The following is a 27,299-nucleotide window of genomic DNA, read 5'->3' as shown; positions in this document are numbered from 1 at the left end:
GGTGTGACTCATGACTGCTGGGTATTTTGCTTGGTGCAGGATTATGATTCATACAAAACTGTTAAAAAAATTCACTCTTAGTTTAATCATTCAACTATTTGTGGTAAGAGAGAACAAAACCAAAATACACTTACCTACATGCAACAGCAAAGAATGTTGTTCAATAAAGAAGTTTAATTTAAAGGAAGCGCTGATGCTGCTGGCCTTATTTTAGAGATAAAGCTTGTTGAGGATGGTCCAGAGATATTTATCTTACCACACTCTTTCAAAACAGTTTTAAACAAAAATATTTACTCATGAAACTTTCTGAACAAAATTCATTTATTTGCGCTCAATCAGAAATGCTTGATAGTTTTGATACAAATATGACTCCATAGCAGAGCGATGATAGGTATGACATCTTTCCAATGGGAAAATGACCTCATACACTAAATACAGTCGTGACTATCTCCAACCAACAGAGTGTGACCGGGCACCTATGCTGGTCCAATGTAGCTGTGCTCTCTGGATAGTCAGAGAACTGTACACATTGTGTGCAAAATTAAGCACAGGATGCTAATGGATCCATTAATTTAATTATTTTAGGCAGAGCTCACTGTTGATGAGAGAAATACAGATGCTATACGGTAGGCATGATAAGATTTATGATTTTCTTCATTAGTATGACTTTTGTAGGAACAGTAATATTTACGAAAGATAAATAGACCTAACATCTATTACACATTGAACTGAACAATAAACAAACTTAACTGCTGTTTAAGCCACACAACAAAGTAGAGCAGGGTGGTATTTGTAACATTTAATTTGACCTTTAATGCTTTGCAAACACTTTATTCGTGGCTTCAGTAGTAATTGATAGATGAAAAAAAGAAAATCCCAATAAATCCTGAGAAAAATGTACCTAAAATGCTTCTATTATAGACAGGATTAATCAAGATCTCCAGTTTGTTTAAATATACTTCAATAAGATCAGCAGCCTGAAGAGAATCTGTAGTTTAACTGCGCCAAGCGTTACTCAGGTGGAAGTGTACTTACGTGTCGGACAGAAGAACATCCAGTCTCTCTCCACTGCACACTGACCCTCAGCCTGCAGAGCACCAGTCCAAACTCACACAAAAGGGGAACTGCTCATGTGTGGCTTTTTGTGAAATATGCCCAGAATGTGAGCCTGTAATTTTCAAATAACTTCCAGAGAAATGTGTGGCTAGATGTAACCTACCCACCCTTCTCTGAAACAACTACTGAAATGAAACATTCTCATTTTCACATTGTGATAATATTAATACGCCAAAATAGATCATGTGTCTTACAAATGTTGCTTTGAAGAACAGTAACATTTCCTTCACAACACAACAAATTATGTCCATGCAGTCGCATTTCAATAAACAAATTATTATTACACAGAGTGGGTATACCCAGGACCAGGGCTGAGAAACACTTGTCTAAAACAGGAAGGCAAACTTTCAAATCTACCCCATCATGTACAGTGGTTAATGGCTTAATACTTCCTTCCATCACCCCAGTCTAGACATAAAATTGAGAAACATCAAAAACAAGGTTTCAAATCTACTGTAACATGCAACAGTTCAATTCAAGCCTTCTGGCACCATACACATTTCAGAATTTCTGGTCATTGTGTAGATAATTCTGGACAAAGTAGGTTGTATGTGTATTACTTTTTCTCAGAGTAAACTGAAGCAACAACTTCCAAAGAAAAAAATATGCAATGAGCTAAATGTGTGCAATAGCCCATGAGACTCAATAAATCTATATACTGTATGTGAACACATACCATTAACAGTAGTATCAACTGCAGAAAAGGTAAACAATAAATTCTGCAATCGAAATTACATTCAGTGAGCACCATAACTCATTGGACGGGGACATATTTATGTTATTTCGTTTCTGTACTCTAGCACTTTGGGTTTGAAGGATACAATGATAATGAGGTTGATGGTACAGGTCACGTCATGAAGTGATGTAGTTTTTACTTATTGGTCTTCTGCTGCTGTAGCCTATCTATTTAGATGTTTGATTTATTATGTCTTCACAGATGCTGTTCTGCATACCACTGTTGTAATCCCAAAGCGTGACATAAAATATGATGTCGTGATATGATGTGACATAAAATTTTAACCATAATTTGATGGGGATCAGCTGAAAGTAGGCCCGATCCCCCATTGAGCAGTGTTTGGTCTTGGGGGTGAAAAGTCAAAGACTGGACAGGAATGCTGTTGAGTGTGCAGTTCTGAAAGATAATTGGCTGCTTTGTTGTTTAGGCACATACACTTACAACAGTGAGGAGAGTCAGGAATGCAAGGGAAAGAGGAACCAATCACAGACTAAGGGATAAGGAGAATACGGCAGGCTTTATTAAATACAGGCAGAACGAGACAAATTCCAGAAAACAGGCAAGGTCAAAAAAACGGGTAGTTAGTCCAAACAAGGCAGAGGTACAGAAATCCACAATCCAAAAAAATACAGAATCCAAAGAGCCAGGCAGGGGTCGTCATTAAGGAAACCAAAAACAAAACAGAGCATTCCATTCCATTCCATTCCATTCGGCAGACGCTCTTATCCAGAGCGACGTACAGTTGATTAGACTAAGCCGGAGACAATCCTCCCCTGGAGCAATTCAGGGTTAACAGCCTAGCTCAAGGGCCCAACAGCAGTGTGGATCTTATTGTGGCTTCAGCAGGGATCACACCACTGACCTTGCGGGTCCCAGTCATGGAACTTACCCACTACGCTACAGGACACCCTATTGCAGAGCTGAGCAGAGCAGAATGCACACAGGTAAACAGGACAGAAAATAGAGGCTAGAACTTGGCAAAAGGAAAACAGAACTGACAAACAAGCAACCAAAGAACAAAACAGGCAGGCTTAAATATAAGAACAAATGAACTAAACAATTAACAGGTGTGGATGCTGGGGAAGAGAGAATGAAAAACAACAAGAAACAGCTGGAACAAGACAGGAAGGAAATGCGTATACGTATAATGAAAAGATAGGTAAATCAAGGACTGGAGTTAAAGCAGAGAAAGGAAAAAACAATAGGAAGAGGGGCACAGACGTGACAGAGGAGAAAGTTTTTGAATCTGATCCAGTGTGAGATGGGGAGTCAGTGGAGAGGTTGGAGTAAAACGTTGAATGAGGCTCCTTCAGGGCTTTGGGAGAAGTCCTTTGGTGTTCACGATAAGCCAGTTTCTGGACAGAGAGCCTGGTAACTGTAACAATGCTCAAGAATGCGTCCAGGAGATTTAATTCTTCTCAATTCAGGAGTGAACCAGGGAGCAGAGTGGGAAAGGCCAACCCACCGGGTTCTGATTGGTGCATGGAGGTTGAATATATCACTCAGAGATTTGTTGTAAAACTCAACTAATTCAACTGCTGATTAGAAGGTTGAATATTGAAATCACAGAGGACTGAAATATTGGTTGAGGTAGAGCAGAGTGATGTGAGAAGATGGGTTATTTCAGGAGTGAGGGATGAGTTGGATCTAGGGGGTTGGTAGTCTAGGGCATTTTACATAAGTGTGCCTCTCTGCAGACCCCCAAAAGGAAACACTGTGTTGACCATGTTGACACAGAGTCAGCAAGGTTTGATAAAAATACCGAACTATTGCTCCCATCATTGTGCTGCCTCTGAGCAATTCAGTGGAACACTCCCAGAACTGTTGAGGTGAAATAGTACTGTATAGATCATGGGTTTTCTATGTACAGTGTTTAGTGTCTTTAGATTGCTTGTGTTGTGGGAAATAGTTTGGTGTCATTGGTGGTGTGTTACATTGGTTGCTGAATAAAGATCTTGAAGGAATAAACCACAGGTAATGCAAGTTACCTGTGAGTCAGCATCCAGCTGTGCTATAAAGGTTAACCAGATGTGTTGGACATACAGAGATAACATCAGCAGGGCCATTGTTGTTACCACCGTCTTGTGACTCTTTATTTGATGATTTGCTGTTTTTCCTGTAAACCTGGGGTATATAGATGGAAACGTGGAATAGTTTGAGGAGACTCTATAATACGACCTTCTGCGTACCATTCACGTACAGCCATTCATATTGCACCTTTCCACATAATTATATTTCTGCAATGCACATTGTCGAATAAATTGTATTAATTTGAACCTGCATCCTCTTGACTCGCTTCACTGCACATTCTAAACTTCTGAGTGTGCAGTGGTGCGAGTCAAGAGGATGCAGGTTCAAATTGTTTCCTCTTGACTCGCACCACTGCACACTCAGAAGTTTAGAGTCCTTACAGACATAGACAACCTAGGATACCTGCACCCCATAGTATCATTGTAGGCTATACAGGCCACAGGCACGTCCGGGTCTATACAAATAGATAACGATCACTATTGCTGGACATTGGCAGTTCCTTTTGTTGAACTGTAAGAACAGAGGATCAGTTTAATTTATCTTTTGGAGTCAGATAAATGCGAACAAAATTAAATGAACCCTGTTCCAGTAGCATTGGTCAGATGTTTCCTTCACCTCTCAGATACATCCGCCTTTTGTTGTATTTGGGGGGTTCTTACAGTAGATAAGAAAAATACTGATGGGAAGGGAGAGGAGGTTGCATTTAACAGTGAGACATTCAAAAGATTATATATTTCAGGCAGTTCAGCTTGGTGCGAGATGGCAAGACCACCACCACGTTTGGAGCGGCAGCCTTTCTCAGTGTATTTATAGCCCGGGGAGCATGCCTCATAAAGGTCTGAGTAGACCCCAGGCTGATGCCAGGTTTCAGTTAGACACATAATACTAAGCCCATTATCGTAGTCCATCATATGGTCATGCAGCAGGAGGAATTAATTATTGAGAGACTGCACATTTAGAAGTTCCAAATTAAGAGATTCTGAGGTTGGAACTGGAGCTGCAACTCGTCTCTGTAGCGGTCGTATGGTTCTGGAATCTGTGTTTTTTAAAGATGACGGGAAGTGTTGCTGTGGTTACGCGGCTCCTACATCCTTAATGCCGCTGGGTTCTTCAAGTCAGAAATAATGTAGATTCTTGTTAGTCCGATATGTTTCAAAGCATTTCAATGCATTCAATGCAATGCATTGTGGACTGATGACGGGGTGGCCTGTAGCGTAGTGGTTAAGGTAAATGACTGGGACACGCCCTTGAGCAGGGCCCTTAACCCAGCATTGCTCCGGGGAGGATTGTCTCCTGCTTAGTCTAATCAACTGTATGTCGCTCTGGATAAGAGTGTCTGCCAAATGCCTGTAATGTAATGTAATGTAATAATGATGAATCTGTAAAACCCCACAGCTAACCCAATGACGGAATTTAGCGGGGGCCGAAGGGGGTTTTGCGTGATTGTCCTTCTGGCGTTGCTGGGAGAACATTAGTTGGGTTAATTATTATCCTCCGTACAAGAACAGAGCACAATTATATTTAAGAATATACTGGGTCCGTTGCCATGGGTCGGATATGGATTGACCTGCCCCATATCCCGCTTATAGCTGGCCAGAAACGGATCAGTACAATTCTTAATATTCTCCGTTCTCAAACGGGGTCGTATTGTACGCTTAGTGGTTACTATAGTTTTACTCGTTTATCTGACTCCATTTAAAATATAATTTAGAAATTTGGGTTTGCAACTTACGCGGACCTCGGGAGTGATTACATTCGACTTGTACCTGCGCCACCATTACTCAATAGATGCTCCCGGGATTAGCATTACTGCTGAAATCTCAGTTCGGTGGAGAACTCAGAGGCTGCCGGTCCAGTCAACACAATACTTGCAAACCTGCCCTGATAGTTGCGAGCCCAGGTCGGCGTAGCATTAACTGGGCTCCTTAGAGCTAATTTGGCAGGAACCAGCCGTAACGCCCATGGGTTCCCTTCGCACCAGATTACAAGAGCCATGCGTCCCCCGACCCTTAAGGGACAGAAATTGCTGGCCGCACAGCTTAGAACTACCACAGGTGTACCGCCCCGCCGATCGGTCGGTCTTCGGCCACCATTTCCCCCTGAGTATTTCAGTTGTAATTTAGGCTGAAAAGGTACAAGATGAATTAGAGTCATGGAGATCACGCAAGTTACAAGCAAAATAGTTTATTCGCAGACAGGTAGGTTATTAGCTTTAGAATATCACAATCAAGTATAAAATATACAAATTAAGAATAGAGATAGAGTAAATAATCATACCTAGCCTGCTTGGACTACACACAAACACAGAGTATAGAATATGCCGTATGGAAAGTCGAATACGATCTTCCTGATACTTACATACACGTACAATATGCTGTGTGGGAAGTCGAATACGCTCTTCCCCTGCTACACATACAGGCATACATACACAAGACATGTTGTGTGGGAAGTCGAATACGATCTTCCCAGATTGGTCTGTCTCCCTCGCTTTTATGCCAAATCATACATTTGGAACCAGGCGGCAGTGCCATAAATCAACCCGGAGGGGTGGTCAAATCTGGAATTTAGACCCCCACCGTTGGGGGTTGTTGAGTAGGGAAAATTAGATGATTACCAAGAGAGGACGTGTAGGTTTTCCCTTGGGATACTGAAACAATAGTTTATTAAATTCCATTTGGTATGAAATGTATCTCATCCGATTCCTTGATTTTATCGGATCACATCCATACCAAACAGATTACCCTTATGTTTTATTATGTTGCAGTTATCATAAAACTTCCCTCCTGATTATCCATTTTACATGCAATTCCTGTTACCATTACATAAGACTTAATGCAATAATACAAGGATCACATGGGCAATGTTTTCAAGGTGTTACCGGGTCTATTTACTATCTTAATAGCAGTTTTGAATATTTAATCTAAGAGAGCAGTCACCGGTGTAATGACAGCAGTGCCCAAATGAGGGCACTGTGGCATTGTCCGGAGTCTTCCCCCTCGGAAGTGACCAGGTATGGGGTCACAGGGAGGTCACCAATGTTCGGGAGGATTCTTTTCTTAACTCCCCAACAGGTAGTCTAAACAACATTGGAACCCCAGCTCTCAGGCCCCTCACACATGGCAGCCCTTCCTGACCTTAACCACCATGCTACAGGCCGCCCCATCATATCTATGAATGCTGTAGTTGGGAGTTTTCATGATAACTGCATTATGCTGTAAATATGTTTTTGTGCCTCTCATGGTAATATACCTTTTGGATAAACCTGATTTGGGTGAATGAAAGGAAAGGAGACATTCCAGACTGTTTGGTTTCTTCTCCTTATCTCCGAAATCCAGGCCTTAGTTCTAAAAAGTGAGTCACCCATCTATAATTTACAGCCAGGCCCACCCGGCAGGGGGCTAAAACACATGGCTTCTACAGAGACAGCTTTTGCCCAGTTTCCCCTCGGCTCCTGAATGGTTGTGATATCAAAGGTAGACTGTTACAAAAACTAGACCATTACACCAGTCGCACTGAACCAATCAGAATAACACCAAACATCACTATATTCTGACCTGGGATTATCATGAAACATCTTTATGCCCTCTCCAGTACTCCTGTACTCAAATCCTGTAGGAATGTGAGAAAAGGGGGGCCTCCAGGGCCCAAGGAGGCGCCTCTAAGAATCCTTCTCTAGCTCTCCCCCACAGGCATGCGTGCCAACGGTGGGGGCTAACAATCTATACTCCAGGAGGGGGAAGTCAGCAAGCTGACCAGCGCATGAGACCAAATGTTACTTATGACTGGCTTACAAATCTATGAGGGAGTGAGATTGATGAAGGACCGTGGTGGATTATTGCATTCTGCTTTTCCCTCAAATTTTTCCTGTGAAGAATGGCCGCTCCTCCAGGTAAGAAAAAATGGTTGGACTCCCCCCCAGTCCGCCTCCCCTTCCTCTGCTTACCCCTTCTAGGTTTTCTTCTTCAGGGCCACCTGTGAATAGACCACATCGTCACCGTGACCTGCGGCTCCTTCACGGGCATCCTGGCCCTGTGTCTCCACGGAGCGGGGGGAGTGCTTTATCGAGGCGTAATGCATGTTTTCCAGCTCTGCCTTGTTTCGGTCCTCTGCCAGGGGCTGTGGGTCTGTTCCTCCCAGCTGTGGGTCCCTGGGTTGGGTGGTTGCCATGGCATGGTTGGCGTAGACTGGGTCTTCTTCTGCTGGGGGAGGACTCTGCAAAGCGAGCGCTGTTTCTTTTAAAACTGTGCATTTCTCAACTGCTCCTATCTGGGAAATTCTAGATACAGTTCCCCTAATGGAGTGTGCGTGTGCATGTTCAGGTGCCTGCATGTTCATGTGTTTGGGCGTGTGTGGGTATGTGCATGTGTGAGTGATGATAGATTCCATTGTGTTTCATGCCATGCATGTTCTTTAATTATGACTAAAAAGTTAAAGGTACAATAAATAAGATTTTTGTGTTAAAACAAGGTCCTATCATTGAAAAAGGCTCACTGACATGTTGACTCCCCCAAAACATACAGTTGACGGGCCGGCAATATGTACCAAAACTGTACCATGACTGTACAATAATTCAAGTTCATTGGTTGAAAATTGGTTTTACTTACCACAGCCAGTGGTGTTTCAGCGTCAGTGCATTTACAGAGAAGGGGGAGGGATGTCGTTTGAAGGTTTTTGTTGCTGCTAATCCTCTCTAGACCGTTAGAAGTCTGATATTACCTATTGTACCTTTAAGGTTAGCTGTGCATGTTTGTTCATGTGCGCATAACTGTGAAACAGAGGGCTCATCCTCACCCCTTCAGTTTCCTTCCTTTCACAACACTGGCTGTCCGTCTTTTTCCTGGGAATAACACACAACATCACTGCCAAAATACATCACAGGCCCAGTTTTCAGTATTTTCACCATTGAGATCAGTTTTACACTATCTCTCTTGTAATTGGATGGAAGCATCACAGCCAACATACCCCTGTAATTATCTCTGCTTCAAACTACCTGCCCCTTCAAATCAGAAGTACATTTGGCCATTGTAACTGGTGACAATGAAAACCTGCGTACACACCTGGCCTGCTTTTGAATGGCCTTCTTGATGAGGAATATAACCATCATGGCACCAACACCAGCAGCTGCACCAATCAACAGTGAGGTAATGTTCAAACCTGAGCAAAGGGCATTTCAGTTAGAAACACACAAGAGAAACACACTTTCAACAACAGGACATAAACATTGCTAACATTTATTAACAATAATCACAATTCACAAAACGGGAAAAACCTACTGTCACTCCTCACTACCGTAGCAGCTCTGAGGGTCCCTATCCTCTAAGTATCCCATGTAGGAGGAGTTTTAGCCTATCATCCCTTTCCCCTCTCATTTTGGGGATCACCACAATGAGAAACGCACGTCGCAATGGATGGTCATAATATTAATTCAAATGTGACAATTGCTGTCACGTCCCGCGCCTCTGTCTTACTTCAAGGAAATAAGGAAATTAAGCAAGACAGAGCGTCACATCATGAGAAAGGGTGTGTCATCGTGTAGTTCTCTCTTTTACAGAATACTGAAGAAACTGCGTCAGGTTCGATTTTTGTCAAAAATGAGCTCAGTGCAGATTTGAAATCCTCAAATACTGGTCTACCGTTTGGCTATAAATCCATTCCGCACCCACCACAATGAGAAAATATGAAAAAATGTAAGGAAATATGAAATCCGGTCGCATTTCCTGTTGCTCCTCCACATTCTTCTTTGCTGGTGCATCAGCTGTATCTTTGCAAATGAAGTGGTGATGAAAATGACGTAAATGGTAATTCACCATTCCTAAGCTCTGCCCACTCTAGCAACCCTGGTCAAAACATTCCTTCAAGATGGCGCTACCCATAACGTAAACTCACCGTGTTCTGAATAGCACACAGGGAAGTGGCCGCTTCCACCAGAACATCCGTTCAATGGTAGTTTTTCTCCCAAGAAATATGGTTTATGATTATAGTTGCTTATTGACTATCCCAGACACCAAAACACTTGGATTGGTGTGAATTGGACCAATATTTATAGAGAAAAGGAGAAATAACTGCACAAGACCAAAGGTCTGAACATCTATTTGCCTGCCCAGTTCGTAATGTCTGGTTAGCAACAGCTTCCCCACAACAATGTCACATTGTTTTCATGAAAACGGAAGGAATTACACTTTACACACACACAACAACCAAAACTGATCAAGAAGTATTTATTTATTTATTTGTCATGAAAGTTGCACTGTTCATATATTTGCGTGGTGCAGTATTATATATATATATATATATATATATACATATATATATATTATTTTTAATCTGATGATCAAATAGGCCCTAGTCCTTATCTTTGTTGTACTGTTAGCAGTTGAAATTGTACTTCCTTTCAGCATACCTATCCCTGGTTATGGGTATGCACTTTGCTTGATTCATCAAACAGGAGTTGAAAAACATACTATCGGCGTGGTGATTAGACACTCGGTCTACAGCAGATTAACATCACAAAATCACCGGTTGTCTGTTCAGTGCCCAGCAAAACGGCAATTGGAATACCTTTTGGAGGAGGCCTGGTCTTTTGAGAAGAGATGGTTTCACCCCTTGTGAGAGGGTGCTGCTCGTCTCTCTAGAAATGTATTTTATAATGTCAGAAATTCAATTTCTTGACCCACCAGAGCCAAGGCCAGGCAGCAGACCTTTTGTCTTACACAGATTTCTGCTTGTTCCCAAGAACTGCTGTCCAGGTTTCATACTATTGAGATAGTGTCTGTACCCCGACCTACATTAAGCTTTGCTAAAAAGCCAATGAAGGATTTGTATGGCTAATCTAAAGAAAATCAGACCCTGTCATTCTACTTATAATGTGGCTAACCAAACTGAGATTGATTGGATTGATTAATATCAGATCACCAGCTCCTAAAGCAACTCTTGCAAATGAATTAATTACCAATCAGCAAAGTGAAATCCTATGTTTAACTGAAGCTTGGCTTGAAACTGATGAATATATTGCCCTAAATGAATCCACCCCTCCTGGTTACAGTTATACTCATGTTCCCCGTCTGAGGGTCGTGGAGGAGGTGTTGCTGCTGTATATAATTCCAATCTCCATGCTACTTTGAAATCTGGCTTCGATTTTTTGCTCTCAGTTTTGCACATCCGGACAAAAAAGCAGTCAGTTTGTCCTTGTGATTGTATACAGGCCACCAGGCCCATACAGTGGTTTCTTACTTGAGTTTGCAGATTTCCTTTCCAGACTGGTTGTTAATTCAGATAAAGTAGTATTTGCAGGGGATTTTAATATTCACATGGATAGTGAAGGTAATTATCTCAGACCAGCATTCCTGTCTATCATTGAATCTATTGGCTTTGATCAACATATACATCAGTCCACACATTCCCATAACCATACTCTCGATCTGGTCTTAACTTATGACACAGAAATAGCAAATATAGCAGTCATGCCTACAAATCAAACCATTATTTAATTACTTTTCAAGGTTTCACAAGTTTGTCTTGTGTCACCAGATCCTACTTTCTACTTTAGCCATAAGTTTTCCTCCAGGACTGCAAATGCTTTTATTAATGAGATCCCAGACTCATTTGGGCACTGGCTCCAGCCAAAATGCATACACAACTAGCATTAACTCAATTGATCAGCTGACTGAAGACATAAATAACATACTTTGCAGAACCCTGGATACTATCGCACCTCTTTTTTTTTAAGTTTGCCATAAGAAATTAGCACCTTGGTACAATGACTATACTCATGCTCTCAAGCAAGCTTCACGCCAACTTGAGCACAGACGGCGCTCTACGAAATTGCAGGTATTCCTCCATGCCTGGAATGACAGCCAACTAAATGATAAACAAACCCTCTCTACAGCACCTTCATCATATTTCTCTACCTTAATTGATGAAAATATAAACAGTCCTAGGCACCTGTTTAAAACTGTTGCCAGACTGACTAAGAATCATGTTGATCCCTGTGTCTCAATATGGTTTAGAAGCAATGATTTCATGAAATGAAATCTTTGATGACAAAATTATGAAAAATCAGGGACAAGATTCAAAGTTCCTCTGCCACCCCACCTATAGGGCCTGTCCTTCCATCCACTCAACACATAGATGCAGAATCCTCGGAAGGACCAATGGCTTATCCAAACTCTTTTACTCCAATAGAGCTCATTGAGTTTAATACCATAGTTAATTCTTCAAAATCTTCTCCTTGTCTTCTAGACCCTATCCCAACAAAGCTTTTGAAGGAGCTACTACCAGTGATTGGAGCACTACTCCAACATATTGTGAATGCTTCTTTAGCATCTGGACACATACCACAGGCTCTTAAACTTTCAGTCATCGAACCACTTTGTAAGGCGGACTGGTTTGAATACCCTTTATTAGTTGCACTGCTACACACTGCCAGTGAGCAGGTGAAGCGGCGTTCCTCTGGTGGTGGTGCCATAAAAGTTTACAACCTCCCGCAACAACACACCATTCTATTCCAGTGGGCCATAGTCCCTTCTCTGCACCTTGTTAGGGCGCATGAAAGGCTAACAAGGGAAGACCATCTGTTCTCTTGTCAATCACTCTGTCTCAATACTCTCAGGATTCAGTCACTGGAATGAATTAAGCATGGGATGTTCCATGACAAAGCAGGTTTTGGGTATATTCATGTTTGTATTGTTTTGCCTGTTTCAGTGTGACTGGTGCAATGGTCTAATTTCCACAACAGTAAACCTAGGACTTGGTAACCATCCAGAACTGTGGAAACCGGCCCACGTGAAGCCATCTGTCTCTTGACCAGCACCCACCACCTGGAGAGCAATGCTTCAAAATCCAAATTGACCAAAGTTGGATTTGGACCATTTTTAGACGAAGATCAAAGGGCTGGATTTATTCAAATGGAGTCAGACAACAAAGGTGAATGCATTGGCCCTATTGTGGAGATTCTTGTTCAGCCCGGACCAGTAGAGAGCAGAAGGCAGAGTGTTACTACTGTTAGGGAGGACAACCAAAACATTTTTTTTGCAGAAATAAACATGAATATTATGATTAAAATCTCAGTTTAACCGTAAAATTTACGTGTTGTGGACAATAATTCTGCTTAAGTGGAATTTTATTGTGATGAAATGACTGTTTTTGTGGCTTTTAAGCGCTCATTTTACCACCATTCCATCAATGTTAAATGCTGAAAACAGGCAGATTTCACTGACCATTCCATTGTTTACATTTATGGAGCTCGAAAATGGTGACGCAACAATAGCTTTTACTGGTTTACTTCCAGCGCTCATACATGGCAGTTGGTGGCAGTTTGAACTGTCAAAATTGTGACTGTAGCCAGGTCAAGTCCAAAATCCCTGGTTACTTTTTAATAGTTTCAATGGATTTTGATAAAAGACATGTTGGACTTCAATCATGTTACGTCTATGTTTAAGTAGCAAATAACCGTGTTGTATCCTTCTAACGTATCACACGCAGGCACCTCTCTCTCTCCTGCTGTGATTGTTAGGGGGTCCAGGTAATTGGTCAATGTCCTCTTCTCCCCATTATGGGCACCTGCCTGGAGCGCTAGCCCAACTTTTCCTGCGCAGCCCCTCATGGCCCGGAGCTCCAGCCCATGACCAGCCGTACAACTCCCTCCAGCCACTGCTGATTCAGCTGTAGCACCAAGCCTGTCCCCTTGCCTGACAGTGCCACCCACTGGTGTTCCTGCCACCCCTCTACCTCATCTCTACTTCAACTTTATAACAGGACATGTATGTACTTTTATTTATATGGTTTTCTCTTCACAGCCTGATCGTGGTCCTCGCAAGCTACAGATGAGTACTTATACGATAGGTGTGGTGAGAATGGGCTCATTGCTAGCAAATGCACTGATCCCGAGGACTCAAAGAAACACATAAAGAAGTCATACCAAGGAGGAGCTGAAAGATGAGAGCCAAGATTTGAATGTCCAGTCGATGTCATGAGGTTCAACCGTCTACCTGAGGGATTAGCGGGACCCTCACCCACCATTGCAGTGAAGAGCAATGACCATGCATGTTCAGCAGTGTTGGACAGTGGATCACAGGTAATTGTTATCTTTGATAATATGGTATGGTGCATTCTGTCCCGTGTTCCCATTCACCCAGTAACAGGGCTGGCCATCAGGGACCGGAGTAAAGACAGCTGGCCCTACAAGTGATACCTTGAGGTCGAACTGGAGTTTCCCGAAAAGGTAAATGTCGTTTGGGAGTCTTTATCTGTCCGAGCACTGGTGTTTCCCAAAATGCATAGCAAGGCTTTTATTAGCAGTTTTATATTATTTTTATTTATTTATTTATTGTAGCTCTGCATTTAAGTCAGTATGACGACTGCTGTTACATTGTTGTCACTATGAATGAACAAATAATTTGCTACCTTTAATCGGATCGCCCGTCCCTTTAAATAGCCTATAGATAGGTATAAATAGCCTGTTCTCATCTTTTGGACAAGTTTTTGAGCTTTTTTTCTTCATTATGGTGAGATTTCTTCTGGCATAAACTATAGAGATATTCCTTAGTGATCTCATTCTTCTTTGCAATGTTCCAAACCGTTATTTTGGTATACCTAAGGTTTGGCCAACGTCTCTGACTTCTTCTTATTTCTCTGCATGTGCTAAGGCTGAAATGAACACCTGACTTATCAGAAAGAACTGAAATTAAGTCATGTGTCCAAAGATTACACTTCCTGGAAATGGGGGGGCTGTGAATAAAAAGTGCTGTAATTTCTTCATGGTGAAACCAAGATGTATAATGCCCTTTAATAAAAGCTGCCAATGTGCAGTTTTACCAAATGTAAATACTTTCATCACGAAATTGAAACTGTGGACTACAGAGCCAAATCAAGATATGAACTCAATGGGTCTCATTCATGAAACGTGAGCAGAACGAATTTGTGTGTAAAATGTGAGTAGAGGGAAATTTACGGGTTTTTGGCATTCATCAATCTTTTCGTAGCTACTAACAAAATCTACACCTGCTGCTGGCCACGCGTAGTGCTTGTATAAATTCAAGAATGCACATAAATAATGCTTGTCATTGTCGCAATTAAGACGCTAAGGTATTTCAGGGATCGGGCAGATATGTTGCCTGAGAGTGATGAATGGTTGATTAGTCGTTTCCGACTACCAAGACCAATTCTGTTGCATTTATGCAACATTTTGGAGCCTAATCTGACAAGGCCAACAAGACGCAGCCATGCCATCCCTGCACATCTACAGGTACTATCTGTGCTTGGTTTTCTAGCCACAGGGACCTTTCAGCGCGAGATAGGTGACAGGTCCGGCATTTCGCAACCAACTATGAGCCGCATCCTCCCTGCTGTGCTCAATGGTATTTTAAAACTAGTGCCAGAGTACAGCGAATTTCCCTATGACGCACAACGGCAGGTAGAAGTGATGCAGGGATTCAGTGCAATTGCAAACATGCCAGGTGTCATCGGTGCCATAGACTGCACACACGTACGCATCAAGGCTCCATCTGGTGATGCATTTGCTTACATAAACCGGAAAAACTTTCATTCCTTTAATGTGCAACTGATCTGGGATGCAAGGTGTGTGCTGTTAAACATTGTGGCACGGTGGCCTGGTGGGACACATGATGCATTTATCCTGCGTAATAGCAGTTGGCACGCGTTTGGAGGATGGAGCTGTGAGGAACGGCTGGCTCATTGGTAAGAATATAGCCTGCCTATACAAAAAAAAGAAAAAAGAAAATATTTTTTCTTGACTCCACTTCACCCAAAATGATTTCGATCTCCGCTTCGGAAAAGTTTTTTTTCTTTTTCTCTCTTTGTTTGCGCCATGATGACTGACAGGTCGACTGGATGCGTCTACACCTCCTTATATGGTAATCATTGTCTATTCATGGGCGGGGATTTATGCTAATTGCTGATTACCGGGTGCGCGCTTTCACTTTACGATGGATTGGCATTCATCATCATACACACGAGTTTACGATCAGATCTGAGTTTCCCGCGGCGTTCATGAATCCGGAGTAGGTTTTTAGTAGCGTGGACATTTATGTGCAAATCTGCACATAGACTTACTAACGTTTCATGAATGAGACCCAATGTGTGTTAAGGAATGTGTCCATTTACCTGACTGTTGCTGTGGAGACGGGACGTGGAGCTGGAGGCTGGAGGTGCCGAGAGCATTGGTACTGAGGCAGAGGAGAGTGGCCGTGTCTCTCTGTGAGTGGCGCATGGTGAGGGAGCTCCTCAGGCCTGTGTTCCCCAGCTGCTCCTCCCTGATGACTCTGTCAGTAGAGTTAGTGACCCGCAGTCCAGACACACGCCACTCCATGCTGGGAGAGGGATTCCCACGGCTCTCACAGGAGCAGCTGATCTCTGCTGCAGTTCTGCTGCAGCTCCCAGAGCCAGAGATCTGAGGCATGTCTGAACACAGGGTGCCACAGTTAGTAACAACACAGTTCTATACTGTATAAAATGAATATGATATAATCATCAAACACTGAACCTACATATCACATTCAGCAGTACAGTTGTTGAGTTCTCCTTGCCATGTTTATTCTGTGCTTCACAGTAGTACTGTTCACTGCCACTGGACTCAGTCACATTGAAGGTGAGATTCTGTCCAGTTCCTACAATGTTCATCTCTGTCCCATTCACTCTATACCAGGTGTAGTTCTGCACTGGTGGGCTGGCTTTACTGCTGCATGTCAAAGTCACTGAGCTGCCCTCTAACACTGAACCAGAGGGACTGACTGACACTGAGGTGTTCTTAGGAGCATCTAGAAGATATGAAAATATGAATTATATAATTGTATTTGTAATTTTATTGAATTTATTGATAATTATTATTATTGTTAATTCTGAGCAGTGTACTAACCATTGGAAAAGCTTTAAACAAATGTCAATTTTATGACTATGATGATGATGATGATGATGATGATGATGATGATTATTATTATTATTATTATTATTATTATTATTATATTATTATTATTATTATTATTATTATTATTATTATTCAATATTCCTTGATTTACTCAATCTAAGAATAATACTGTGAAATGTGGCTGTCTTACATAGAACTCTGAGAGTCAGACTGGCCTCAGACGTCTGATTGCCTCCTTGTTGCAGTGTGTAAAGTGCCCTGCAGATGATCTTCTGCCCATGGTGGAGGTGGGAAGCAGTGAAGGTCAGAACAGAAGACACAGATGTGGTTTTATCCTCATTCTCTTGCAGTTGATCCACACTCTCACTTAGTCTGGGGGTCCATGTCAGATTTGGTGGGAGTTTGGGACAGGGGGCTGCAGCAGAGCAGCTCAAACTCACAGAGGTCCCCTCCATCACCGCCACCTCCTCTGTGGTTAACTTGGGTTTGGGTGGAGAGTCTAGGAGACATGGAGACATGAGGATGGGTTACTGTCTGTCTCAGGATTGGAGAGTCACACAGGACTCAGAGCACAAACGAATCACCACATCAACAGTGCCTGGCTAACAAATATTCAATTTGAACTATAAAAATGCTCAAAGGCTCCAAAATAAATTACAATCTTTTCATGAAATAAACAGGCAACAGCACATGTGAAGTCTGTTCTGTACTGAGTGCATACATTCTGCAAGGCCACTACATGCATGAATGTTATATTTTTGTCGTCTAGTGTAGGCCTGATGGTCCTCGATCACACAATAGACAGCTCCACCACCATATACATTTTAGTGCAGCAGATTTATTTGCAGTGCTCCATGAAAAAAAAAAAAAAAAAAAAAATATATATATATATATATATATATATATATATATATATATATATATATATATATAAATATAAATAAATATAATATAAATATATTTACAATGAGAAATACAAACAAAACAAATGACTACACACGAAAAAGAGTTACTTTCCGATCAATGGCACAGCTACACTCTTGGCTCTTAACTCACAAACAAAACTCCTCTCTCTAACCAGAAGGAAGGTCGGGGCTCCGTCTAAAGGCTTAGCCCCTCCCACATGACAACTGTACTCTTTACTATCCCCACCCTACACAGGTGATTGCATCTTATTTGTATCTCTGCACAGTTCTGTTAAATTAACTAAAATGACTAATTACATCATTGGGATTACATTATCCCATAAGCCAGTTATCAACAGTCAAACTTGCGAACAATGGTGCGTTCCAATTCTGGCTGGCAACGCGCCTGTGCAAATCAAGATGGGCACCAGAAAGCCAGCTCGATTTCTGCTCCTCAGTTTAATACGGCAGGCTGCCGTACCCGGAAGTGTTCTGCAAATTAACAACACAGACAAACGAAAACACAGACAACAAACTACAACATTTAACCGCTGGACAACGATAAATGGTAACAAAGTAACAAAGGCATTCATGTTTGTGTGTTTGTGGTATGAATTGCGGAATGAAAACGAAACAAACAAACACAAACATGGGATGATTATGGCGGTTTGGTGTATGTAGTGCTGCTCGCAGCCCGGGACAGAGCCCTCTGTCACAATTTTGGAGCAGGATTTTTGGAAGAATTAAAAGTAGTCAGAACGCACTCTCACACACACACTGTCTGCATTCATATCTTGTCAGTGCCTCTCAATCATCAGACCATGCTGTCCCTGGTACTACAGTTATGGAACAAAAACAAAACAATGTTTACACACAAATTTGACATTGAGTCGAAATAATTCTACCTTTGATATTCATTTCAACAGGTTGAGAAAACGTCGCTTTGAGTCTTGCATTGCATTCTAATCTGAAGTTATATTGACCACTATGACTCAGTGGAAGGTTCTCCAGGACTGTAGTGCAGTTCTTCTGTGCTAGGTTTTCAGCAATCTTCCCCTGCAGAGGAGGTCCGGACTGCCTGCTGGAATCAAACAAAAGAGTTCCGCCCTTCGACCACATTCCTTTAACTGTTTGTGTACACTGTGCCATGTCTGGGTCATATTCAGATGGGATCTCAAATCCGCAGGGTATCAGCACACAGGATCCACTCAGAGCTTCTATACTCTGAGGCATCCAGACTGCCCACTCTCTGCCCAGGGCTCCTACAACACACAACACAGCTCTGTCACAATATTACACTAGTGATCCTACAGCGCACACACAACACAGCTCTGTCACAATATTACACTAGTGATCCTACAGCACACACACAACACAGCTCTGTCACAATATTACACTAGTGATCCTACAGCACAGCTCTCTCACAATATTACACTACTGATCCTACAGCACGCACACAACACCCGACTTCTACAATACATCATACCTAGAAACATAAATATAATAAATTATTCAAAATAAGTATGCATATTTCTTTCAAATATTGTGACCAGACAGGATGCATGATTTATTTTTCACCACTAACTTTACTCTATATTCTTACAAATGTATTTTTTTCATTTTTTGCAGCCAATAACTTTTTTTCCCTTTAAATTTGCATAGAGAAATTCATATTCATATGATAAATCACCATGAAAGCACTCATTGTTTAAGCCCCTGTAATGTACCAAAGAACATTCTATAACCCCACCCACACCAAGCCATACCTTGCAGCAGGCAGCCAATGAGGATGAGTCTCTCTGCTCCAATCATGTCTCAGTATTAGTGAGGAGCAGAGGCACTGGGTGGAGCTGATCTGGAGAGGTGAAACACTCATCAAACCAGCAGCAAGGGACTCACTTGATTGGACAGATGCATTTGATTTACCTGCGTTTTATTTATGATGATAAAATCATGTTATTCTGTGTCATTGCATCTTTATTTTCGAAGGCTACTTGATTGCAATTTAAGAAAATAGCTGAAAGTTCTTTTTACATGTATAGAATATTCTAGTCATGTCAGGGAGGTCTTTGACAACTTAAACTCAACTACACATTATTCACTGAATAAATGGACAGCAGCATATGCTGTATTTTATTTGATCATATTGCAATTTTTTCCATGGCAGTGGTTTCCAACCTCAACACACTTCTGTGTATGTTGGTTTTCGTTCCGACCAAAATTACAATCATACAATTTGTGCTTTTCATGTTTTGAGGCAAGCCATTACATTACATTACATTACATCACATGGCATTTAGCAGACACTCTTATCCAGAGCGACGTACAATGAAGTGCAAATCAAACACAAGTATGAGTGCTAAGAGGACCTTAGAGGACAGTACAGTTCCGAGTCCTAGTGTAAACATACAGATAATCAGAACCCTTGAAGTATACAATCAACTTCATCTGGGTGAAGCCACTTATCAAGGGTCTCTCAGGTGAGAAATCAACAATTAGACCATTCCAGGGGAAGGGAGGGATAGCGCACAGCACTGCCACCTGTTGGACGACAGCTACAACCTCAGCTGAGGAAGACCAGGCATGGTCGTCACACCAATGCGAATAAGAATCCAAAGTTTAAATCCTGCTTATTGTGTTATATTGCAAACAATTACTTAAAAAGGTAAACTATTTTAGCTGATCAAATGACATAATTCATAATTAGATGTGTAATTATTTATTTATTTTTTAACTGCGATGCAATTTCTTAAACCTGCAATACAGGTTTGGCTCATCATTTGATTTGTCTTCGTCTTCATCATTATCTACCAAATGGTTAGTTCTACTGGCCATATGTCCATACTTTCACCAATGAATAGCTGTTGATTCAACTCAGTCTAGAATTTGATCAGTTCATTTCAGTTCATCAGTTTTTCTCTTTTTATGTAGGTATCCGCGAATTAGCACAATCAGCGCAATGTGATTACAGGACGTTTTTGCTCAGCATGCATCACTTTGTCTGACATAATGAGGCTTATGATAGTAAGAAATCCCTCTTAGCATGAAAAGCAGGAAAACATTACAGCTTGTTAAAGTTCCGGGAGTGCAATTGTTGTTGGAACAAAAACCAGCGTGAATTAATGAATACTCTGATAACTAACATTTGCTTTGGTCGCAATGCCCCATTTTGCCCCAAAGGTTCCCCCTACCACAGAAAATATCATAACCTGTCCATGTGTCTTCATTGTGACTCTGTTGGCACTGTACAAACTTCACTGAACTTAGTCAAGCTTATTTCATTTATCCCAGTAAAAGCATAAAATTGATTACATCTACATGTATTATAATATGTGAGACATACAGTGTTGATACAATAATTGATCATCTTTAGGCAAAATCACTGACAGCCATGTATCCTGAGAAGTAATTAATTTAAAACACTCATTATTGACAGTGGAAATATACTTACTGTAGAACAGAAGGATATCCAGTCTCTCTCCAGTGGAAATATACTTACTGTAGAACAGAAGAACATCCAGTCTCTCTCCAGTGGAAATATACTTACTGTAGAACAGTAGAATATCCAGTCTCTCTCCAGTGGAAATATACTTACTGTAGAACAGAAGAATGTCCGGTCTCTCTCCAGTGGAAATATACTTACTGTAGAACAGAAGAATGTCCAGTCTCTCTCCAGTGGAAATATACTTACTGTAGAACAGAAGAATATCCAGTCTCTCTCCAGGGCACACTGACCCTCAGCCTGCCGAGCACCAGGATAAACTTACACAAAAGAGGAAGTGCTTATGTGTGGCTTTAATCTCCTTCCTCTGTGATGCTTTGAATATATTTGACTAACATGCTTTTGAAATGTGACATCTGCAACATATCCACCATTGTCTGGAGGAACTACTGAAACAAAACGTCCTTTTCTCTGTCTATAATATTTCAAGGTGCCTTTCTCTGTTGGTTAGGGTGACCAAACATCCTCTTTTACCCAGTCATGACCTTTCTTTGGGTCCTAAAAAAATGTCCAGGGGGTTTTACAAATTCATTCAAATGTCCGGGTTTTTGCTTTGCTTGTTCCAAAGACTATTTCCCCCCCCCAATTATTTTTTTTAAATCTTGTTTTTCGTTCCGTAAGTGTAACGTTACGCATAAACTATTTATAATGTTATATAAGGCGCCACACTGGGGTTACGCACAGTTACCAGTTTGTATTGCGCATCGCACTTAGTAACTGAATGGGCAGACAAGGAAGACTGAAGAAAACTAAAGATCGAAGAATAATTATCTTTTTATTTTTGTTAAATGAGCATTTGTTTTTGAGGCTATTATTCTATTATTCGTACTATTATTACATTCTATTAGAGATAACTAAAGCCTAAGACTTGTTATAGAGCGATATTATTTTGTTACATAGCTGAATTTTCCATTCATGTTCTACAGAAGAGGCATACTTTAAATCAATACATAACAATTACAAAGCATCTTTGAGTAAACTTTGAGTATCTTTGAGTATCTTTTGAGTATCCACCCCCCGGCGTGCGCTCTCGGGCTGAGTGTCCTCTTTTTCGCAAAGCAAAATGTGGTCACCCAAACTGTTAACTGTTAATATGTATGTATCATACAATTGTTGCCCAAACAGTCCAGCTCCATAGAATTTGTATGTAACAAAGTACTAGAGTCTGCCCTGAGAGTTAAAATAAAATACATTTAATTAGCATTAATGCCCAAAACACAGTCAGCAGACAGACGGCAATAGTTACAATGGAAAAGATGCTCCTCTATATACTCCCATGTTGCAAAATGCTCTTTGATACACAGATGAAGTTAGCCGACACGTTCAGCAGCTGTGACAGAAAGACATCCGAAAAATGCGTTAGGTCTATTGCATCAGCGTCGGATTTCTGGGAATGTTAAAAAAAAAAAATTTTGCACCAAGGGAAATATATAGGCCTATCATTTCATCAAATTCCATTACAACTAGGGCTTTGAATTGCGTCAAGTGCACGGAGAACCTTTCACATCATCAGACCCTACACGCCTGCCAGACCTCTTTGTTCAGCCGCCACAGGCAACCTGGTGCATCTCCAAACTTCCACCTCCCGCTCACGACTACTGTCTGTTCTGGCTCCACGGTGGTGTAACCTCCCTGTGGAGGTCAGAACAGCAGAATCTCTTGCCATCTTCAAGCGCAGACTGAAGATACAATTCTTAAAGCTGCACCTCTCCCTGTCCCTCCCTACCTACCTCAAAACCTTAATTGCTGTCTTTACCTGTGATATTTTCTTGTGTATTAAGATGTTTTGTTTGGCTAGGTACGCAGTGTTTGGCTAGGTAAGTGGTTTGTTCATACATTTGCGTGTCGCAGTATGAACGAAAAAATAAATAAAAAAAGTAAAATGAAATCCGATGATCAAATAGGCCCTGGTCCTTATCCTTGTTGTGCAGGTAGTAGTTGAAATTGTACTTCAGCGCACTTATCCCTGGTTATGGGTATGCACTTTGCACTTTGTTGTACATTGCTCTGGATAAGCCAAATGTCATTAATGTCATGTAATAATAATGTTTTACTCGTTATCTGACTCCAAATGAAACTAGAAGAACCAACGTAGAACGTCCATGGGTTCTCTTCACATCAAATCACCAGAACCATGCACCACTAATCCCGTTTTACTGGCAGAACTTGGCTGCCTTTCCAAACTTGGGGACTCCACTAAAGTACTAAGCCACTGATCAGGGGGCGATCAGGGGGCGACATGGCTCAGGCAGTAAGAGCAGTCGTCTGGCAGTCGGAGGGTTGCCGGTTCGATCCCCCGCCCGGGCTGTGTCGAAGTGTCCCTGAGCAAGACACCTAACCCCCAAATGCTCCTGACGAGCTGGTCGGGGCCTTGCATGGCAGCCAATCGCCGTCGGTGTGTGAGTGCGTATATGAATGGGTGAATGGAGAAGCATCAATTGTACAGCGCTTTGGATAAAGGCGCTATATAAATGCCTGCCATTTACCATCAGTTGGTTTTTGGTCAAAATTTTTCCCCTGAGTATTCAGTCGGAATTTAGGCCGAAAAAAATGGATTAGAGTCATGGAGATCATGCAAGTTACAGTTTTTTACAATCGTTTTCACACTTGTCTCAATACCATGTCCACCTTTTCAAAACACTTAACACATTCACCATATCATTAGACTATGTGAACTAAACTGTGGATATTTTTGCATTGCTTTCATACTAAAGGCATTCAATCACCACTTCTTCCAAAATTCATGAATACCTCTCTCAGTCAGTGTTCACTACCAGCAAATGTTTGTACAAATACAGCAAATTTTGCAGACATTTAGATACTCTGTTCAAAACAGTTAACTTTCAGTTCAAAACCCAATAAAATTCTAATCATTGTGGAAGGAAATATGCTGCATTTTGACAGAAAAATGAAACTGTATGCTTGAAATATGTAAAACAGATCATTCTGATTTGAGCAGAAAGTTTATTCCGTTTATTCAATTTTTTTGGTTTGCAGCCTTGTTACCATCTATACAAAAGTGATCATACTTGCATTGAAATGTGCATATATATAGGGTAAATATAGATGTAGTTGTCACTGAAGACATTTTTCCACTATTACTGCTGTATATGTACCGCTGAATCACCTGGCTGTCATTTCAGTGAACTACCTACCCAGGTCTTTTTTGTTTGTGCACCGTTACCACATATACAAAAGGGGCCATCTTTGGAGTGGCATTTGCATTCTTTAGCCTGGGTGGGGGAAATGGATGCAGCCAGAGGCAGAGGAAGAAGACATCACGGAAGAGCAAGAACAGTTGTGTCTGATGAAATCAGAGCCACAGTCATTGGTAAATCATGGTCTGTCCCTGAGGGAAGCAGGTTGAGGGTTCAACCAAACTTGCCTAGATCCACAGTGCCTTCAATAGTGAGGATTGTCAGGCAAACCAACAGGTACTATACAGTATTTACAGCATTCTGAGTTCAATTGATGTGTATATTATAGCAGTACTGTGATTTGGGAAGTCTCCAGAAAAAGCTGATGTATCACTGCACATTTGTCTTTGACTCACTACAGGACCCAGCGGTTACCTCACACAGGGGGAAGGGGAAGAATATTTACACCCCAACAGGAGGATACAATAGTTGGGATGGTCATTGTCAACAACAGCATCAAGCTAAGAGAAATATGCAACAACATAATTGCAGACAACAACATATTACCAAACACTGACAGTGCAAGCACTACAACCATTTCAAGAGTGCTACAATAACATCAGATCAGGATGAAACAGTTGTACACTGTCCCCTATGACAGGAACTCTGAGGGTGTCAAGGAACTCAGATACCAATATGAAGTTTATGAAGGTATATGTAAAGGTTTAGGACTACCACCCACCTGAACAGATGTCACTTCTAGATGCAATGGCTGCTGGGTGTATGGACATAACAGTGGAACACATCCAGGGCTGGAAAAGGCATGCAAAGAGATGTTTTCCTCGGTGTATAGCAAGAGATAACATTCGGAGTGATGTTGATGAAAATCTATGGCCAAATGCAGAGGACAGGATGGATGAGCCAGGCCAACAGTAGACTTCTGATACTGACAGGCAGACAATATATGTGCGAATTACTGTATATAGTGAAAATATTGCTTTTTGGTATGTATTTGTTATTGATTGTAATGTATTTTGAGTAATTGAATGTATTGGTTTTTTTTTTCTGAATTACAGTATATTGCATTGTGAGAGCAAACGCCAAATACTGTAAACCCTCTGAAGAATACTGTTGCTTTTGTGATTTGTTTCTTTATCATATATTATTTTACATTACACAGTAAAAATAGTTATTCTGGGTTTCCAATATAGTAAAACATTCATTCATTTACAGTTTACTGTAAATTTACCACACTCAGTCATGACATCTATTGTGAGAGGCAAACCAACAGATCAAATGTTTCTTTAGCTGCTTGGCTTGAAATATTTGTGGATGCAAAAATAGAGGAAAGGGAAACACATAATATATGTATTTAGCAATGCTCCAAGTTGTTTGTGTTTTGTAGTTCATTGAACATTGAGTGACAAAGTGGTCTTATGGAAGAAAGCATGTGCTCTAGTTATGGCAGCAAGAGTCACTTTCGGGTGAAATATTAAGTGTTTTGGTGGTTGAAGTGCATTTTGCACCAAATGTTAACTGATGTGCTCAGGTGTGTGTTTCAAAAGCACACTGTGTGAAGAGTTTTGAAAAAGTGGACATGGTATTGAAACAAGTGTGAAAACGATTGTTAAAAACTGTAAAATCAGAAGAATTTATTAGTTTTTTACTATCGTTTTCACACTTGTCTCAATACCATATCCCCTTTTTCAAAACACTTAACACATTCACCATATCATTAGACTACGTGAACTAAACTGTGGATATTTTTGCATTGCTTTCATACTAAAGGCATTCAATCACCACTTCTTCCAAAATTCATGAATACCTCTCTCAGTCAATGTTCACTACCAGCAAAAGTTTGTAGAAATACAGCAAATTTTGCAGACATTTAGATACTCTGTTCAAAACAGTTAACTTTCAGTTCAAAACCCAATAAAATTCTGATCATTGTGGAAGGAAATATACTGCATTTTGGCAGAAAAATGAAACTGTATGCTTGAAATACGTAAGACAGATCATTCTGATTTGAGCAGAAAGTTTATTCAGTTTATTCAATTTTTTTGTTTGCAGCCTTGTTACCATCTATGCAAAAGTGAAAAATGGATGCAGCCAGAGGCAGAGGAAGAAGACATCACGGAAGAGCAAGAACAGTTGTGTCTGATGAAATCAGAGCCACAGTCATTGATCATGTGGTAAATCATGGTCTGTCCCTGAGGGAAGCAGGTTGAGGGTTCAACCAAACTTGGCTAGATCCACAGTGGCTTCAATAGTGAGGATTTTCAGGCAAACCAACAGGTACTATAGAGTATTTGCCGCATTCTGACTGAAGGAGTTCAATTGATGTGTATATTACAGCAGTACTGTGATTTGAGAAGTCTCCAGAAAAGCACATGTATCAGTGCACATTTGTCTTTGACTCACTACAGGACCCAGCGGTTACCTCACACAGTCACACAGGGGGAAGGGGAAGAATGTTTACACCTCAACAGGAGGATACAATAGTTGGGATGGTCATTGTCAACAACAGCATCAGGCTAAGAGAAATATGCAACAACATAATCGCAGGCAACAACATATTTCCAAACACTGACAGTGCAAGCACTACAACCATTTCAAGAATGCTACAGAAACATCAGATCAGGATGAAACAGTTGTACACTGTCCCCTTTGACAGGAACTCTGAGGGTGTCAAGGAACTCAGATACCAATATGAAGTTTATGAAGGTATATGTAAAGGTTTAGGACCACCACCCACATGAACAGATGTCACTTCTAGATGCAATGGCTGCTGGGAGTATGGACATAACAGTGGAACACGTCCAGGGCTGGAAAAGGCACGCAATTCGGAGTGATGTTGATGAAAATCTATGGCCAAATGCAGAGGACAGGATGGATGGGCCAGGCCAACAGTAGACTTCTGATACTGATAGGCAGACAATGTATGTGCGAATTACTGTATATAGTGAAAATATTGCTTTTTGGTATGTATGTG

General features: G+C 41.2%; 2 protein-coding genes across 4 annotated transcripts; both read right to left on the bottom strand.

Moving 5' to 3' along the window:
• Positions 1 to 6,051: 6,051 nt before the first annotated feature.
• On the bottom strand, positions 6,052 to 17,563 carry LOC133128534 (vascular cell adhesion protein 1-like). Of its 3 annotated transcripts, none has more exons than XM_061242145.1 (6): positions 16,954 to 17,563; positions 16,387 to 16,656; positions 16,004 to 16,300; positions 8,941 to 9,037; positions 8,675 to 8,720; positions 6,052 to 8,095 (listed from the first exon to the last, which is right to left on the bottom strand). In XM_061242145.1, exons 1-6 carry the CDS (start codon positions 17,279 to 17,281, stop codon positions 7,832 to 7,834), a joined length of 1,302 nt encoding a protein of 433 aa, XP_061098129.1. In that variant the 5' UTR covers positions 17,282 to 17,563; the 3' UTR covers positions 6,052 to 7,831. The 3 variants fall into 3 exon arrangements, with proteins under 3 accessions (XP_061098129.1, XP_061098146.1, XP_061098138.1); XM_061242162.1 differs by lacking the exon at positions 16,954 to 17,563 and adding an exon at positions 16,755 to 16,858; XM_061242154.1 differs by lacking the exon at positions 16,387 to 16,656.
• Positions 17,564 to 17,726: 163 nt separating this feature from the next.
• LOC133128605 (myelin-associated glycoprotein-like) lies at positions 17,727 to 21,431 on the bottom strand. The gene is made up of 4 exons (XM_061242263.1): positions 21,360 to 21,431; positions 19,435 to 19,523; positions 18,574 to 18,930; positions 17,727 to 18,160 (listed from the first exon to the last, which is right to left on the bottom strand). The coding sequence occupies exons 2-4, from the start codon at positions 19,478 to 19,480 to the stop codon at positions 18,123 to 18,125; spliced, it is 441 nt and encodes a 146-aa protein (XP_061098247.1). The 5' UTR covers positions 19,481 to 19,523; positions 21,360 to 21,431; the 3' UTR covers positions 17,727 to 18,122.
• Positions 21,432 to 27,299: the final 5,868 nt, after the last annotated feature.

This window comes from Conger conger, chromosome 1, assembly GCF_963514075.1.
Source record: "Conger conger chromosome 1, fConCon1.1, whole genome shotgun sequence".
NCBI lineage: Eukaryota > Metazoa > Chordata > Actinopteri > Anguilliformes > Congridae > Conger > Conger conger.
Note: the sequence above shows the minus strand (reverse complement) of the source record. Positions and strands in the feature narration are given on the sequence as shown.